Below are 13,758 nucleotides of genomic sequence, written 5' to 3' on the forward strand. Positions count from 1 at the left end.
ACTAGAAATGAACAGCAGTTCTATATTGAATGTACTACTTCCATCAATATCAAATGAAAGCTCTTTACTAGGCTCACAATCGGATACCTCAGCTAGGGGTAACTCATAAATAATTGATGCTCTAATCTCAGTGATGAACTTAATTTCTTTGAACTCTCCTCTGCGGTCCTGGGCAAGCTCCATAAGTGCACCGATGTAATCTTTTGGAGTGAGCATTTCAATCTGAACAAGTAAAACATGTTTAACCACATTCAAAAGCAACAGGAAGAGAACTGCACTGTAGATCCAATAAAGCAAACTTAACTTAAACAACCTTAACAAATGGTTCTTCAATTGACCTTCTGCTTCCAGGTTCAGGAAGTAAGGATGGATTTGAACACTCAACCTAGATCAGAAGAATACAACATATCAAGAAGATGTGCAGATAATAACTTATATTTGGGAAGAAACCATAAAAACAGTGGCACACAATTGAACCAATGAACGAAAAAACAAAGTACTTATGCCACATTTTTTAGCGTCTCTATTATGACAAAACTTCTACAAGTTTCCCTTAAATGACAAATTCTTAGATTTCCTTGAGTAGAAGGTAGACTTCCATGCTATTTACTTATAGTCTGATTGACAACAAGGAAATTCCACATTTTACTGATGTGTAAAATCTTGTGTGTACTCCAGAAAGAATCTCTGGTAGCATGAAAGATCAGCATCCAAAAGATAGTCACCGCTGAAGAAATCTGAAATAGAATTAGAGTAATATAACAAGAATAGGATGAGGAGAAATTACAGTATCACCGTCCACACAATTCACCCTGTAAACCACACTTGGTGCTGTGGTTATGAGACTCAAATTGTATTCACGTTCCAGCCTTTCCTGCAGAACAGAATGTATCATGATGCAGGTAATGCTTGACATATAAAAGATTCAGAGCACCAAAAAATTGGAAAGTTCTAACCTGAACAATTTCCATATGAAGAAGACCAAGAAACCCACATCTAAAGCCAAATCCCATGGCACTTGAGGTTTCTGGCTCAAACTGTAAAAAAATTGCAGTTGGGAAAATTTCAATGAAGTATATCATCCAAAGAAGAATATATCAGCTATCTGCGCAAGTGAGGAACACGGACAAAGATTCATAAAAAGAAATGAAACAGCGGATTATTTTTTAAGAGAATAGCAAAGGTATCTCTATACAGAAGTGCAAAAGGTATTACAAACTTTACACATCTTCAACCGTTATAAGAAAATGGGTTAACAACACATGAGGATTGACCCAACTCGAATATTACATTTGAATTGGAGGGAGTAGTTTTTGTAGGAAAAAAAAAAAACTACCTCCAACTCCCTCACCTCTTCACCATAATAATAATGCAAACATTTTAAGCAGAAACATGACATAATAAAACCATTCAACTATAAAGATTCTTTGTGTTAATCCAGTAATATCACAAAAATTTATTTTAATTTTTTGTCGTTATCAGAACATAATAGGTTTATTGCCTTATATGTTTATATATGTTTGTGTCACTACATGAAATTTTGACGACCAGGACCATGCTTCCCATTTTCATGATAATAAATAGGTTGTGTCTCTTTATTGATATTGTACAAGAACAACTTAGTTATATCTCAAAGAAAAGTCTGAAATAATTCGTATTTATCCATGTTTTCATAAAATGATAAACACACAATTTGGAGTTTCTATTAAAAGAGTTAGTTCTGGTACTGCAATAGACTAGTTTAAAGAAAGTCTCTCATCTTTCTTTAAAAAGGAACGATGAGCCTTCTTATGTTAATACACCCCAACAAAATGGGTTGCGCAATGCAAATATAGGCATTTACTCAATGTCAAGAGTGCACTACTGTTTTCAGGAAAATGTTGCAAAATGATTTTGGGGGGAGGCTGCTTTAAGAGCAACATACTTAACAAATAGAATGCCGTCTAGGGTGTTAGGATGTTAAGAATTCTATAACTATGCTTTCTAGTTTTTACCCTGACTTTAATGGTTGTTGCATGCTACCACCTAAAGTGTTTGCTAGTGCTGCATTTGTTCATATTCATGCTCACAACAAAGGCAAAATTGATCCAACAGCTTTAAAATGTGTGTTTTTGGGATACTCAAATAACAGAAAAGGTTACAAGTTTTACCACCCAACTTCTCGAAAATTTTCCACTTCTATGGGTGCAACTTCTTTATTTTCGAGTCAAAATCCTTTCCACAAGAAAAAGTTTTTAAAAAGAATAATAATGACACAAAGGAGTTTCTTGAATTTGACAGTCTGCCCAAAAGTGGTCCTTTAATTTTGCTAAAGAAATATGTTTCCCCAAACCTTCAAACCCCCCTGAAGCTAGTCATGAAACTCCTCTTACAACTCTTCTTGAAATGGAACCTGAACCTATTTTGAAATTCAAATGGAAAAGCAACAACCTGGTGTGAAATCTATCTCGATACTCAGGTCTACTGCCAATTTTCTGAACATATGCAAACCCATGAATCTGAACCAGGTAGTGAATCTATCTCTTCCCCTTCATCTATTGACAGTGAACATGCTGTCCATGACCCCATGGAATTAGATATACCAATTCACTTAGAAAAGGGACCCAAAAATGCACCAAATATCCAATTTCTCACTTTATGTCATTTCGATGATTATCTCTACATCATAGGAATAAGACCCTGTATTTAGTGTTGTATATATACAGTATAGAGCAGCTGTTTCAGGCACGAAACTATAACCAAATTTAGTTTACCTTCTTATCTGATAATTTTTCCAGTATTTCTATGAAACAATTGTTGTCATGCAGCATCTCACATGGAGTAGACACTGAAAACTTGGAACACCTTATAAGCTTTTCCAGAGAGTTGTGTAAACTATTGCTCGAGTCAACTTCTTAGAGCACCAGAGTGGAATAGAAATCCTAGAGAGTTCTTCCAAAAAAATACACTTCGACTCTCAAAACTTACTAAAGCTACTTTTTCCTCACCTGGTAAATTTTCATCAGAGTGTTTCTATGAAATAGTTCTTCTGAAGCCCCATCCTAATAGAAACTGAAAAATTGCATATCTTACAAGCTTTGACTGAAGAATTCAAGTGCCTCATCATATCCTGTTTTGAGCAAGTTGATCATTGTCTATTTTAAGGGTGCTCTAAGCGATGGCAGAAGAAAGTTATTGGTATCCTTTTCTTTGTGCAAGTTGTTCATAACCCAATTTATAAGTGCCTCTGGTGGGTTTGGAGGCAATCCTTATAGCCCAACAGAGTTGCCAGGCCGGGCATGAAAGTTTTGTTTATACCTATTGCTATGAGCTAGGTTCTTTAAAAGCACTAAAGTTGGATAGAAGAATCTTGAAGACTTCTTCCAAAGAAATCTAATGAAAAACGAACTTCACACTATTATATGGGTCCAGTAAACTCATTATCATAATCATCTCAAACCAATCTTCGACGAGGGATCATACCCTCTATTTTATGAGAACAAGGGAGTACCATACGTAAATCATAACAACATTTTTGCATCCAACTGTACATCAACAATATTAGCTTTCAAGAACTTTTCTGATGGTGATTTTTGGGCATGTAATAGTTGACAATCATTACAAAAATAGCCACTTACTAGTACCCATACCTTTAAAGCAGCATCATTAAGCTGCAATTTCTCTAGAGCATCACGCAACTCGTTAAACCTACAACAAGGATCAACAAAAATTTTAGTTCAACATATCCAAAAGTCCATCTAATAAAAAGATATCAAACAGATAAATACTGGTCAGCATCAACAGGAAACAGGCCACAGAAAACCATTGGTGTGGCCTCCTTGTATCCAGGAAGTGACACTTCTGCCTTTCTACTGTAATGTGTTATTGTATCACCAACCCTAGCATCTGCCACTGATCTTATGGATGCTGAAAGATAACCTACCTGAAAGGGCTTAAACTTGTAAATCCCACAGCTTAACACAAGAAGTACAGAAATGGTTCGTGAATTGGTAAAGGAACAGATAAACACACACACACAAACACAATAACTGAAATTTCAGAACATAGTAATAAAAGGTTTGGCAATAAATCGACTAATGTTCCACATCAAATTCCTATCCTATATTAAATATGCTTTTTATCATGAGAGGAGGATCAAGGAAATTTATCATCTTTCAAATTATCTCTATAGCTTTTTAAGAACTGCATAAAAGTTGAGAAAAACACTATTAAAAGATTTTAATTAGCTCTGGAATTAGAAACTTGAGACTTAAAAAGCAACCAATGCAATCAACAAGTAATGCCCTAATTGTCATTTATCATAAGGATGTGCTTGGTGGAAGACCAGGTCAGATTAGATTTTCACCTCTCCAGCACATAACTGATCAACCTGCAACTGGCTGGGAGATAAAACTCCAACTTCATCAGCATAATAATCCTGCATTTTGAATAACACTGTTAGTAAACAGGGACTATGTGCATGCTAGGTTTCAAGCAAGGAACATTAGCAATATTTCAATAGATATTTTCTCAATTACATGCTTCTAGTGACTCATGATGCTAAGGAATTGCTTATGAGTACGTGTCGCAAGGATGATAGAGGAGCTACGTGTAACACTGATGGATGTGCAGGGGCGCGGAGAATTAAATTAATGGCGAATTACTGATCAGCAATTAAGATCAAGATAATATTGAGGTGTCTTAAAAGTTAGAATAGCATTTAGAAAAAAGATGTTGATGTAAAACATTGTAGAATGAACAGTTCCATAACTAAAACAACTGAAATTAGATTTGGGGGTTGAATCACAAAAACAAGAATCAAAAGACGTTGAGACAACCATCCTCGTGCAAATAAATCAAAGAATAAGGGAAGAAAAAAACATTTTGGTGCAATATATGTATCCATAGCAGCTCCTGATTAATGCCACCCACAGCAAAGAAGAATTAAATATTCAACCTTCAATTTCAACTAGGTGCTCATCAGGTTCTTCGTGGATTGGGGATAATGTAGCACAAATTGTAGAAACTACCAGGGTATCTATTTCCAAAGCAAAGCTACCTTTTTGGTGATTTCGGTGCTAATAGAAAGTTAATTTACAAAACAGTGTTTCTCTATATGTTTCCTTCCAAGACATTCATTTATGTGCATAACCAAGACTGGAAATGGCTGAAAGTACTCCATAGATTCCTTCAAGAGAAACAATGAACAAGAGGTGGTTTTTTCTCAAACAACTAGAAGCTCATATGGCCATACCTTTTTGCTGGCCATAAACATTATCCTGTCACCTTTTCTTATAGTCCCATCAATAACTCGGAAATATACAATGACACCTCGGTAAGCATCATAGTAACTGCAAAATAATATGAAACAAAATGCAGTCAGTAGCTCCTACCAAATTCATAATGAAAAAGCAAGCCCAAAACGTCAGTGTTTCAGATGCATTTAGAATGTATAATGATATATGAGCTACACAGTGTTTCCGAAATATTATGGAAAATATGCTTAAGAAAAATGATATTTTCTTTGATCAAAAGATAACAGTAGAATATAGGTGCACAGAGTTCCCTGTAAAAGTCATAACTTCAAAACATGTCTTTGGAAAACATGAAAGCAAATACCGTCCATCTAGAAGTAAAAATAGGAAGATAGATTAAGCAAATGACATAGAAGCAAAGATAATGGACATTATCTGATGGTTTCATGCAATCTTTTTTCAGTTACAAAGGAAAAAGAGTAGAAATCGAAAGCAAAACACAGCAACCAAGGAATGCAGAGACGTCGTGGAAGGAAAAGATCAAAATATAATAAAATATGCAAATAAGATAAATAAAGTCTTCAGAAAACATGAAAGTAAATACCTTCCATCTAGAAGTAAAAATATGAAGATGAGTAAGCAAATTGCATATAGGTAAAGATGGTGGACTCTATCTAATGGTGTCCTGCAATCTCATTTCAGTTGCAAAGGGAAAAGAATAGAAATCAAAAGTAACACATACCAAACCAAATGGAAACAAGACATCATGCAAGGAAAAGATCAAAATATAGTAAAACTATTCAAATAATATATAACCATATCACCTTATAGAGTTTGATGCTCTAAAACCCATGCAACTATATACACAAACTTAACTTTAAGGAGTTTGATCATTGTACCTAAATCAGATACCTATCAAAAATGAGAGCTCTCAAGGGCCTTTCTGCAGTATCCTGAGGTGGCGGGATCTTCTGAACAATCGCACTTAGAATTTCATTAATACCTATTCCTTCCTACAAATATAATAGCAAATGTTTTACATTCTCGAGATACATCTGGAATGGACTTCTCTGCATAATCACATGTCCGTTTCATCTTGCATGGAATCATACTTTATGTCAAGACAAAGATTGTTTACATTTATTATAGAAAATATTAACAGACGAGGAGAAAGAGAGGAAAAAGTACCAACCTTTGCTGAGCAGTAAATTGCATCGCTACAATCAAGACCAACAACCTGTCAAGATAAAAGCAAAATTATAACTTAAAGTAAATTTCTTAGCAGATTTAGACATCTGTTATTGGAACCTCACGAGTCAAGGGGAAGACTACATATTTAAAAACAAACTTAATTAATCAAAAAGAATCTTGTCAAACAAAGACCTTAATCACTACAATATAATACATTATCACCACAATGATAGAGAATTATCTTAATGAATAAGTGATGCACCAAAGAATTCAAAGCCCTCACTGAAGTACACAATTTTATTTCCATGTAAACGAACCTCTTCTATCTCTCGGGAAACACGTTCTGGCTCAGCACCTGGAAGATCTATCTTGTTCAGAACCTGTGGATTGAAAAAGATTCAGACAACTGGAAAACCCATTAGCAGCTATTGCAATTCCTTAGCTATGTCATGTCATGGAAACAAACAGAAATCTTTCGCCAGGAGCCAACAAACATACATGATCTACTAAGTTAGAGTTGCCACACCACTCCCCAAATGAAATTACACAAACATACTAAATAATTCAAAAGTATAAATACCAAATATGCAAGTGCAAGCATTGCCAGTGGAAAATGTCAGGAAAAGTAAAGCACCTCTGGTTTATGGGTCTAGACATATTCATCAACTGTAGTTCGGTGCTCTCAGAGTAAACAAAAGAACAAAATAGGGCTAAAGGTGAAACCATCCAGGATTGTTTACTGTATAAAATAGGTACTTCAAGACTGAATTTCATTTATTAAAAGAAAGAAGAGAATGTTAAATGTTCTAATTTACAGACCACTCAAGTGAACTTTTTGAGTACAAAGTTAGATTTTCTGCTAATGTAGTCATGAGCGATAAGCCGATAATATTTCCAGGACATCACTTTAAGAAGCTTATAAGAAGCAATTCAGGAGTACTTCCTCCAAACATTCTGTTACTAGTATCAATGCAACTTCCTAGAGATACTTTGGATATCTATCTCAAATAAATACCCCAGATAATCATAAGACCTAAGGAGCTAAAAGTAGGCAAAGTTTACACTTTTGATGCATATTCTCCAGAAATCAACTGGGCAAGTCAAATGCGAGGATATAGTTAAACAAAAAAGCCAAAAAGCAAAGAGAAAGACGCACCGTGAACTAGTGCAAATGCTCACACAAGTAAGCATCTCATCCTGACATCAGTCAAACTATTATTTATTTCTGGCCTAATTTCTTAAAATAAGCTTCATGTCATTTTCAAAAGAGCAAAACTCAGAGGAATTCTTTTTTATACAATGTTGGCATAAATTCTCTTAAGCAACTGGTGCATACTAATTCCAGCCCTCCAACCCAACCCCCGCCCAAAAAAAAAGAAAATAGAAAAAAGATATCATACAGATGCTCCTTGACACCACTCCTTATGTCTGGTAAAAGGCACAAGGGCAGATGTGTCCAACTAACCATTAAGTGCCAACTTTGCACATGAGCAGTACAACATGTTCTATCAATTCATCTCCATTGGATCGGTTGTAACAACCCAATTGAGAAGAAAAATCTCTTCATTCCTCGGTTCATACGTGATATGCCAGGTATAATTGCATACATCAGGAAATCATGTGTTTATAGACTGATATATTTCCCAAAGTATTACAATCTGATATTTGCTTAGAGTAATAGTTCTGGACCATCAATAGTAGTTACAAGCACACATTGGAACATGCTTTTCTGTTTGAGGCGCAGCGCCTGGACACTGTGCTCTGTTTTTTGGATCTTCAAAAGTTTAAACCTCAAGTGTACAAGAGCACATGTCCAATAAATTTCCTATTTTATTACTTTGTTCCTGTGATGATAATAGTAAAATTGTTGCATAATATTTTCACATTGATTTTTGTGGAACCAAAATGTAAAGCATCTTCTCCAAATAACTCCGGTTTGTAAAATGGAAAAGAGAAGGCCAGAGATAGGGTTTTCTGCAGAAGCGGAAGCAAGCAGTCACGAAGTTCACCAGATAAATATGACTCTGAATTTCAAGGTCTGTCGATTTTCAAGGTCTGTCCACTACTAGAACTACTTTTGACCACCATTGGCTCAATAATTTACCATCACTAAAGCTACTTCATCTGCAACTGCTCTGCACACCACCGCAATTGGAATTAAAGCCCCTGTTAAAATTTGCTACTATAACTGGAAAGATTTGACATTTTCTGATTAGTCCTTTTCTTCCTAAAGTTTCTAAGCATCAATTTTTGGTTACTATGTTAAATTTACATTTACCTGCATTTTGACATGTGTGCTGCTATAGAGCAAGCGCCTCGTTTCACGAATTAGTGGACTTCATAGATATCTTAGCAGCTTGCTACACTTTGCAAATTTAACAATATGAAACTTTTAAAGATTGGAAAATTATGTAAACTTGATAAACAACAAACTTACTGGAATTATCTCGAGGTCGTTTTCCAAGGCCAAATACACATTAGCCAATGTTTGGGCCTCCACTCCCTAAAAAAGGTTCAGCTCCAGATACAACACTAGTCATTATAGGAAAAAGAATATAATTGAAACAATAACTATCTCCCAGTCAATTATTAGGCCATACAGTATAGAACTGGATGGTCATCCACAAATGACATGACTGTTTCTTTCTTTTTCATTTATTTCTTTATTTTTTTGTTGGGATTGGGGTGAGGGGGTAGAGAGGAAAAAAGCGGATTTAGGAATTCAGAAAAGAAAGCGGAAAGTACCTGGGAGGCATCTACAACAAGAAGAGCACCCTCACAGGCAGCAAGAGAGCGAGAAACCTGAAAATTCATTCACAATTTGTGATATGATATCAAGCAAATACATGAGACACTCAACGGAAATCTGAAGGTTATTTATGTTTTTCAACATATATCATCTTTGTTAAAAATGAGTGAAGGAGAATTATTATCGCAACTAAGCAGCTCTTTTTCTAGACTACTGATAGTCCTCTTTTCTTCTTTAACTACCCAAAGCTGGCAGGTTCTAGATACAGGAAACTAATCAACATCAAGCAACATATAATCAACAACTAATTTTATATTAGCCACTATTTGTGATTTAAGTCAAACAAAAAAATTTCGACTACCACAAACAGGGCATATCTTTTTCTTGCTTTCTTTTTCGGTCTGCACACATTCATGTGTCCTCTTGTTGCTTAAAAATTTCAAACATCATATTACATTCACAAGTATATTTTCAAATACTTAAACCAATATCATGAATTGGTTAAACATACCTCATAGGAGAAGTCAACATGGCCAGGTGTATCAATTAGATTCAGGCAGTATGCTTCATTGTTATACATAAAACGCATTCGTGCAGCCTATGAGAAAAACAAAAATGATTAAAATATTTAATAATAACTGTAACGCTTGCATCTGATAATAAAAGAAACACCTCATCTAGGGGTTCTTTATCAGAGAGGAATTTGAAACCTAAAATACAGATATTAAAGGGAAAAACTGAATCTAAAGTCATTCAACAATGACATAAAGAAGTCCAGAATATATATGCCAAAAAGGCAAGAGTGTGAGACTTTAATATTAGGGCATTATGTGAGAAGGGAGGTACACATAATAAAACCCAATGTAGGAAACTATCATCAGGTTGAATATAACAAGCTAATGCTCTTAGATGGAGAATCAATTTCAAGTTTCCCTAGTTCTAGGTTGTGAAAACTGAAACAGACCTTGAAATCAATCAACTACTTGAAGTTACAACCTGCTCCTTGAAAAGATAACTATGCTCTATTCAAGAGTTAAATTGTCCCTGTTTAAGCCCACTTTAAATAATTCTTTCATATTTTTGTTAGTCAATGTCAAACAATTTTATACAACACTCCATCCTGTGCAACTTCACAGTAACTAACTCAATGCTACATCTAGTGAACTGACGCCACATGCAGCACAAGCTAATGATTTACAGTTACAACAAGATTTACATGCAGAAAAAATTCATTCCAATGGAGAAGCAGAAATAATGTATAATACTAGCAAACAGAATTTAGCAATAATGTAACTCAACCACTCAAAGATTTAACATGTTCACATTTGGCAACAAGAACAGATGCCTACTCGTATACTACTTAAAGAAAGAACTAAGCAAAAGTAGTCCCCAAGTTTGCGCTATTTGTTTTTAAACATAGAGGACCTGTAATTTGATGGTGATGCCTCTTTCTCTCTCCAAGTCCATATTATCAAGAAACTGTGCCTTCATTTCTCTGCTCTCCACTGTGCCAGTCATCTGCAGGAGTTTATCTGCCAGCGTCGATTTTCCATGATCAATATGTGCTATAATGCAGAAATTCCTTATATTCGACGAGGGCACCTACATATCAATACAACTATTCGTTCACACAAAAGACCAGCACATTTTACAGTAGATATATCGAACAAACAGTACGCCATCAAAAGAGTTTTAAAAACTCTCCCTCAATCCATGGATAAACCGTCTTTTGGAATTTTCACATATATGATTTCTGTAAACTGAAATTTATGTCAAATTGCAGCACCATTAAAATCCAACCATTGTTTTTCTTTCACTTTGTTTGTTCAAATAAGGAAGTTCAACTTCGGAAATGAAAATTCAGTCAACTGGACAGTAGCTAATAGCATTAATGACGCAGCGCAACCAAAAGGATAAAAAAAAAAAGAAGAAGAAGAAGATGGAAGTCGGCGAGCGGCGACCTTCAAGAGGCGGTCTTTGCCCACACGAGCTGCGAATTCAAGGTCGGTATCCAAAGGCGCGCTCTTGGGCTGAACACCAGCACCAGCAGCTTGACAGCAGACCCTCAAACCACGGCGCCGCTGCTGGTGTAAACCGAGTTCGCTAGTAGATAAGAAACTCCTACGATGAAATTGAAGGTCGACCTCGTTTAAACCTGGAGAACCGGGGCGAGTGAAGTTAGCAGCATTAAGGAGTCGGTTAGGAGTATTTGAGAATGAAACCAAATTGAGGCGGCAAAAGTCGGCGGCTGCCGCCCTTTTCGTGCGGCGGGGGAGTATTGGAGAATGAACCAAAATTGAGGCGGCAAAAGTCGGCGGCTGCCGCCATTTACGTGCGGCGGAGGAGGTGCCCGGAGTGCGTAAGCGTCTGTGGATGAATCAACTGCTGCCAATCTTGGAGCAACTGTTTCTTTGTTTTTCAGCCACAAGAAAATGAAAAGATTACAAGGGGCAACGGTTATAATCTTCTTCATATTTTTTGCTTTATGTTTTTGTTGTTAATGTGTAATAGAAATTACGAATTAGGCCTTATTGGGAGAAAATATATGTGTGTATATATATACATATATACACACACTTGAAATCCCTAAATGCCCTGATGACATGGTCACACCTATATCAATTTTTTTATGAATTATATTGGTATTAAAAGTCTGTTTGTAAGCCAAGAGAGCTACACATTAGGCTGTATTTTTATAATTATAAAATTATAGAAGGTTGTCAGTATTACGGAGAATAGTAATTTGACCATTGCTAAAGACTGTAGGATGTTGCATATTTATACCCTCTTCTTGTCTAGCTAAATGTATTAAGCACCAAGAAATAACATCCTCAGGTAGTAGCAATTCATGTTTGGAATGTCAAAATGCTTTTTTATCCCATGGAACAAGGAGAGAATTTATTTTGTTATCATAATTGCTTAAAACTTCATAATCACGTATTTTTAATCTCAAAAAGTCACATGTGTTGTGGTTTGGGGACCAAAAAAATGTCGTAATTTTGGTACTAAAAAGATCCAAGCTCACATTTTTTTGTGACTAAAAAGATCTAAACTCACATTTTTTTGGGACTAAAAAGATCCAAACTCACATTTTTTTGGGACTAAAAAGTTCTAAACTCACATTTTTTTGGGACTAAAAAGATCCAAACTCACATCTTTTTTGGGACTAAAAAGGCATGATTTTGAATTTTATGGGACTAAAAGTGTCACCTGTCATTATTGTTGGTACCAAAAAATATTCTACCCTTATTTAATGGGACTAGAAAAAAAAAATTTATCCTACTTTCTTGGTATGAAATATAGGAAAGAAAATGCGCTCATTGTCAATGACGCCGAAAAATCACTACTATGGTGTCAGAAATTATTGAAAACCTGGGAGGTTGGTCTATTGTTGCCCAATTCATGGGTTTTCACATTGGTGTGAGCCATACACATATGATGAGCATGATGAAAATGAGATGGAAGGAGTGGTATTTTTCATCCAGCAATCTCTATCCATGTGAATGAAAGCTCCAAAGTACAAATATATGAGCCTCAAGGGTACAAAAGGATGAGATGCAAGCCAATGTCTAAATTTCATCAATCTAGGATTACTAGCCATATACATATTATACCATGTTATAATGCTATTGAAAAGGGTTAACTATAATTTATCTTTATGTGATAAGAGAAATATTTAAAAAAAAAAATAGCAAATTATGTCATTGTCTTTTTTAAAATGAACCATAAACCCCCTTATACATCTCGTATGTTACACATATGATTTTTATATTTTTAAATTCAAAATAATATGTACACCCTTATTCAAAAGTTGTTGGATCTTGATTTTAATCTAAAATTCAGATTTGACTAATAGATCAATGTTGTACTTTTACTTAAATTGAATCTACGGTTTAGACTTAACATTTATTAGAGGTGTTGTCCCTAAAAAAAAGGCCCAATGAGGGGACTAAGTAGCCCGTCAAAGGTTTGTGCAGCTCGAGGCAGAGAACGGGAATGCCTAGGCCCAAGAACGAGCAACCAAATAGGAAGGCCCTGACCTAATACAATGGCAAACGACGGGCAAGCCAAAATCTAGCAAATCCCTGCACGACACTTGGCTAATGGGCATGACTGCTCTTGTTGGAGGACCCTCCCTCACCCGACGTGGCACGAGTAGCACCCATCTACCTCAGCCCAACACTACCAAGTAGGTCAGCAAAGGATCAACTATACCACCCGCATAAATGCGGGGATGCCCCTATCTGTTAAAGAAATGAAGAAATGACCTAATCCTGGAGAACAACTCTATCCATTAGAGGGACAGAATCTAAAAAAGCCAACAAACTTCCCTTGCTAGGGGAATCTAGGCAGCACGGGGATAGCTACTCCCCCAGAGTCCAAGGAAAGTTGGCCTCCTCTCAACTACTGAGGAGATTGCCTATAAATACCCAATCCCCATGTTTCATTAAGGTTACATCATTTATACTTACACATGAGAAGTTTAAACATGCAACTAATTCTACCTTCTCAAGTAGACCTTGGGGAAGCTAGAGATTTCAAGGAGGTAGTTGAATTGGCAATCAACTTAAGCGAGTACGACAT

The 13,758-nt window shown here is 35.8% G+C and overlaps 1 protein-coding gene across 1 annotated transcript in view; it reads right to left on the reverse strand.

Moving 5' to 3' along the window:
• The window catches only part of LOC105176113 (translation factor GUF1 homolog, chloroplastic), a 17,386-nt gene extending 3,628 nt beyond the window's left edge, over positions 1–13,758 (reverse strand). Inside the window, exons 1-18 of the mRNA XM_020698653.1 lie at positions 13,694–13,758; positions 11,136–11,541; positions 10,600–10,776; positions 9,686–9,772; positions 9,171–9,227; positions 8,863–8,928; positions 6,743–6,805; positions 6,427–6,471; positions 6,147–6,247; positions 5,234–5,330; positions 4,346–4,417; positions 3,768–3,922; positions 3,630–3,687; positions 957–1,037; positions 788–874; positions 314–385; positions 78–222; position 1 (exon numbers count right to left, since the gene is read on the reverse strand). The exon at position 1 is cut by the window's left edge and continues 78 nt beyond it. Coding sequence (XP_020554312.1) covers position 1; positions 78–222; positions 314–385; positions 788–874; positions 957–1,037; positions 3,630–3,687; positions 3,768–3,922; positions 4,346–4,417; positions 5,234–5,330; positions 6,147–6,247; positions 6,427–6,471; positions 6,743–6,805; positions 8,863–8,928; positions 9,171–9,227; positions 9,686–9,772; positions 10,600–10,776; positions 11,136–11,541; positions 13,694–13,758 — 1,835 coding nt within the window. The remainder of the gene's footprint in view (positions 2–77; positions 223–313; positions 386–787; positions 875–956; positions 1,038–3,629; positions 3,688–3,767; positions 3,923–4,345; positions 4,418–5,233; positions 5,331–6,146; positions 6,248–6,426; positions 6,472–6,742; positions 6,806–8,862; positions 8,929–9,170; positions 9,228–9,685; positions 9,773–10,599; positions 10,777–11,135; positions 11,542–13,693) is intronic.

Source organism: Sesamum indicum, linkage group LG13 (assembly GCF_000512975.1).
Source record: "Sesamum indicum cultivar Zhongzhi No. 13 linkage group LG13, S_indicum_v1.0, whole genome shotgun sequence".
Classification (NCBI taxonomy): domain Eukaryota; kingdom Viridiplantae; phylum Streptophyta; class Magnoliopsida; order Lamiales; family Pedaliaceae; genus Sesamum; species Sesamum indicum.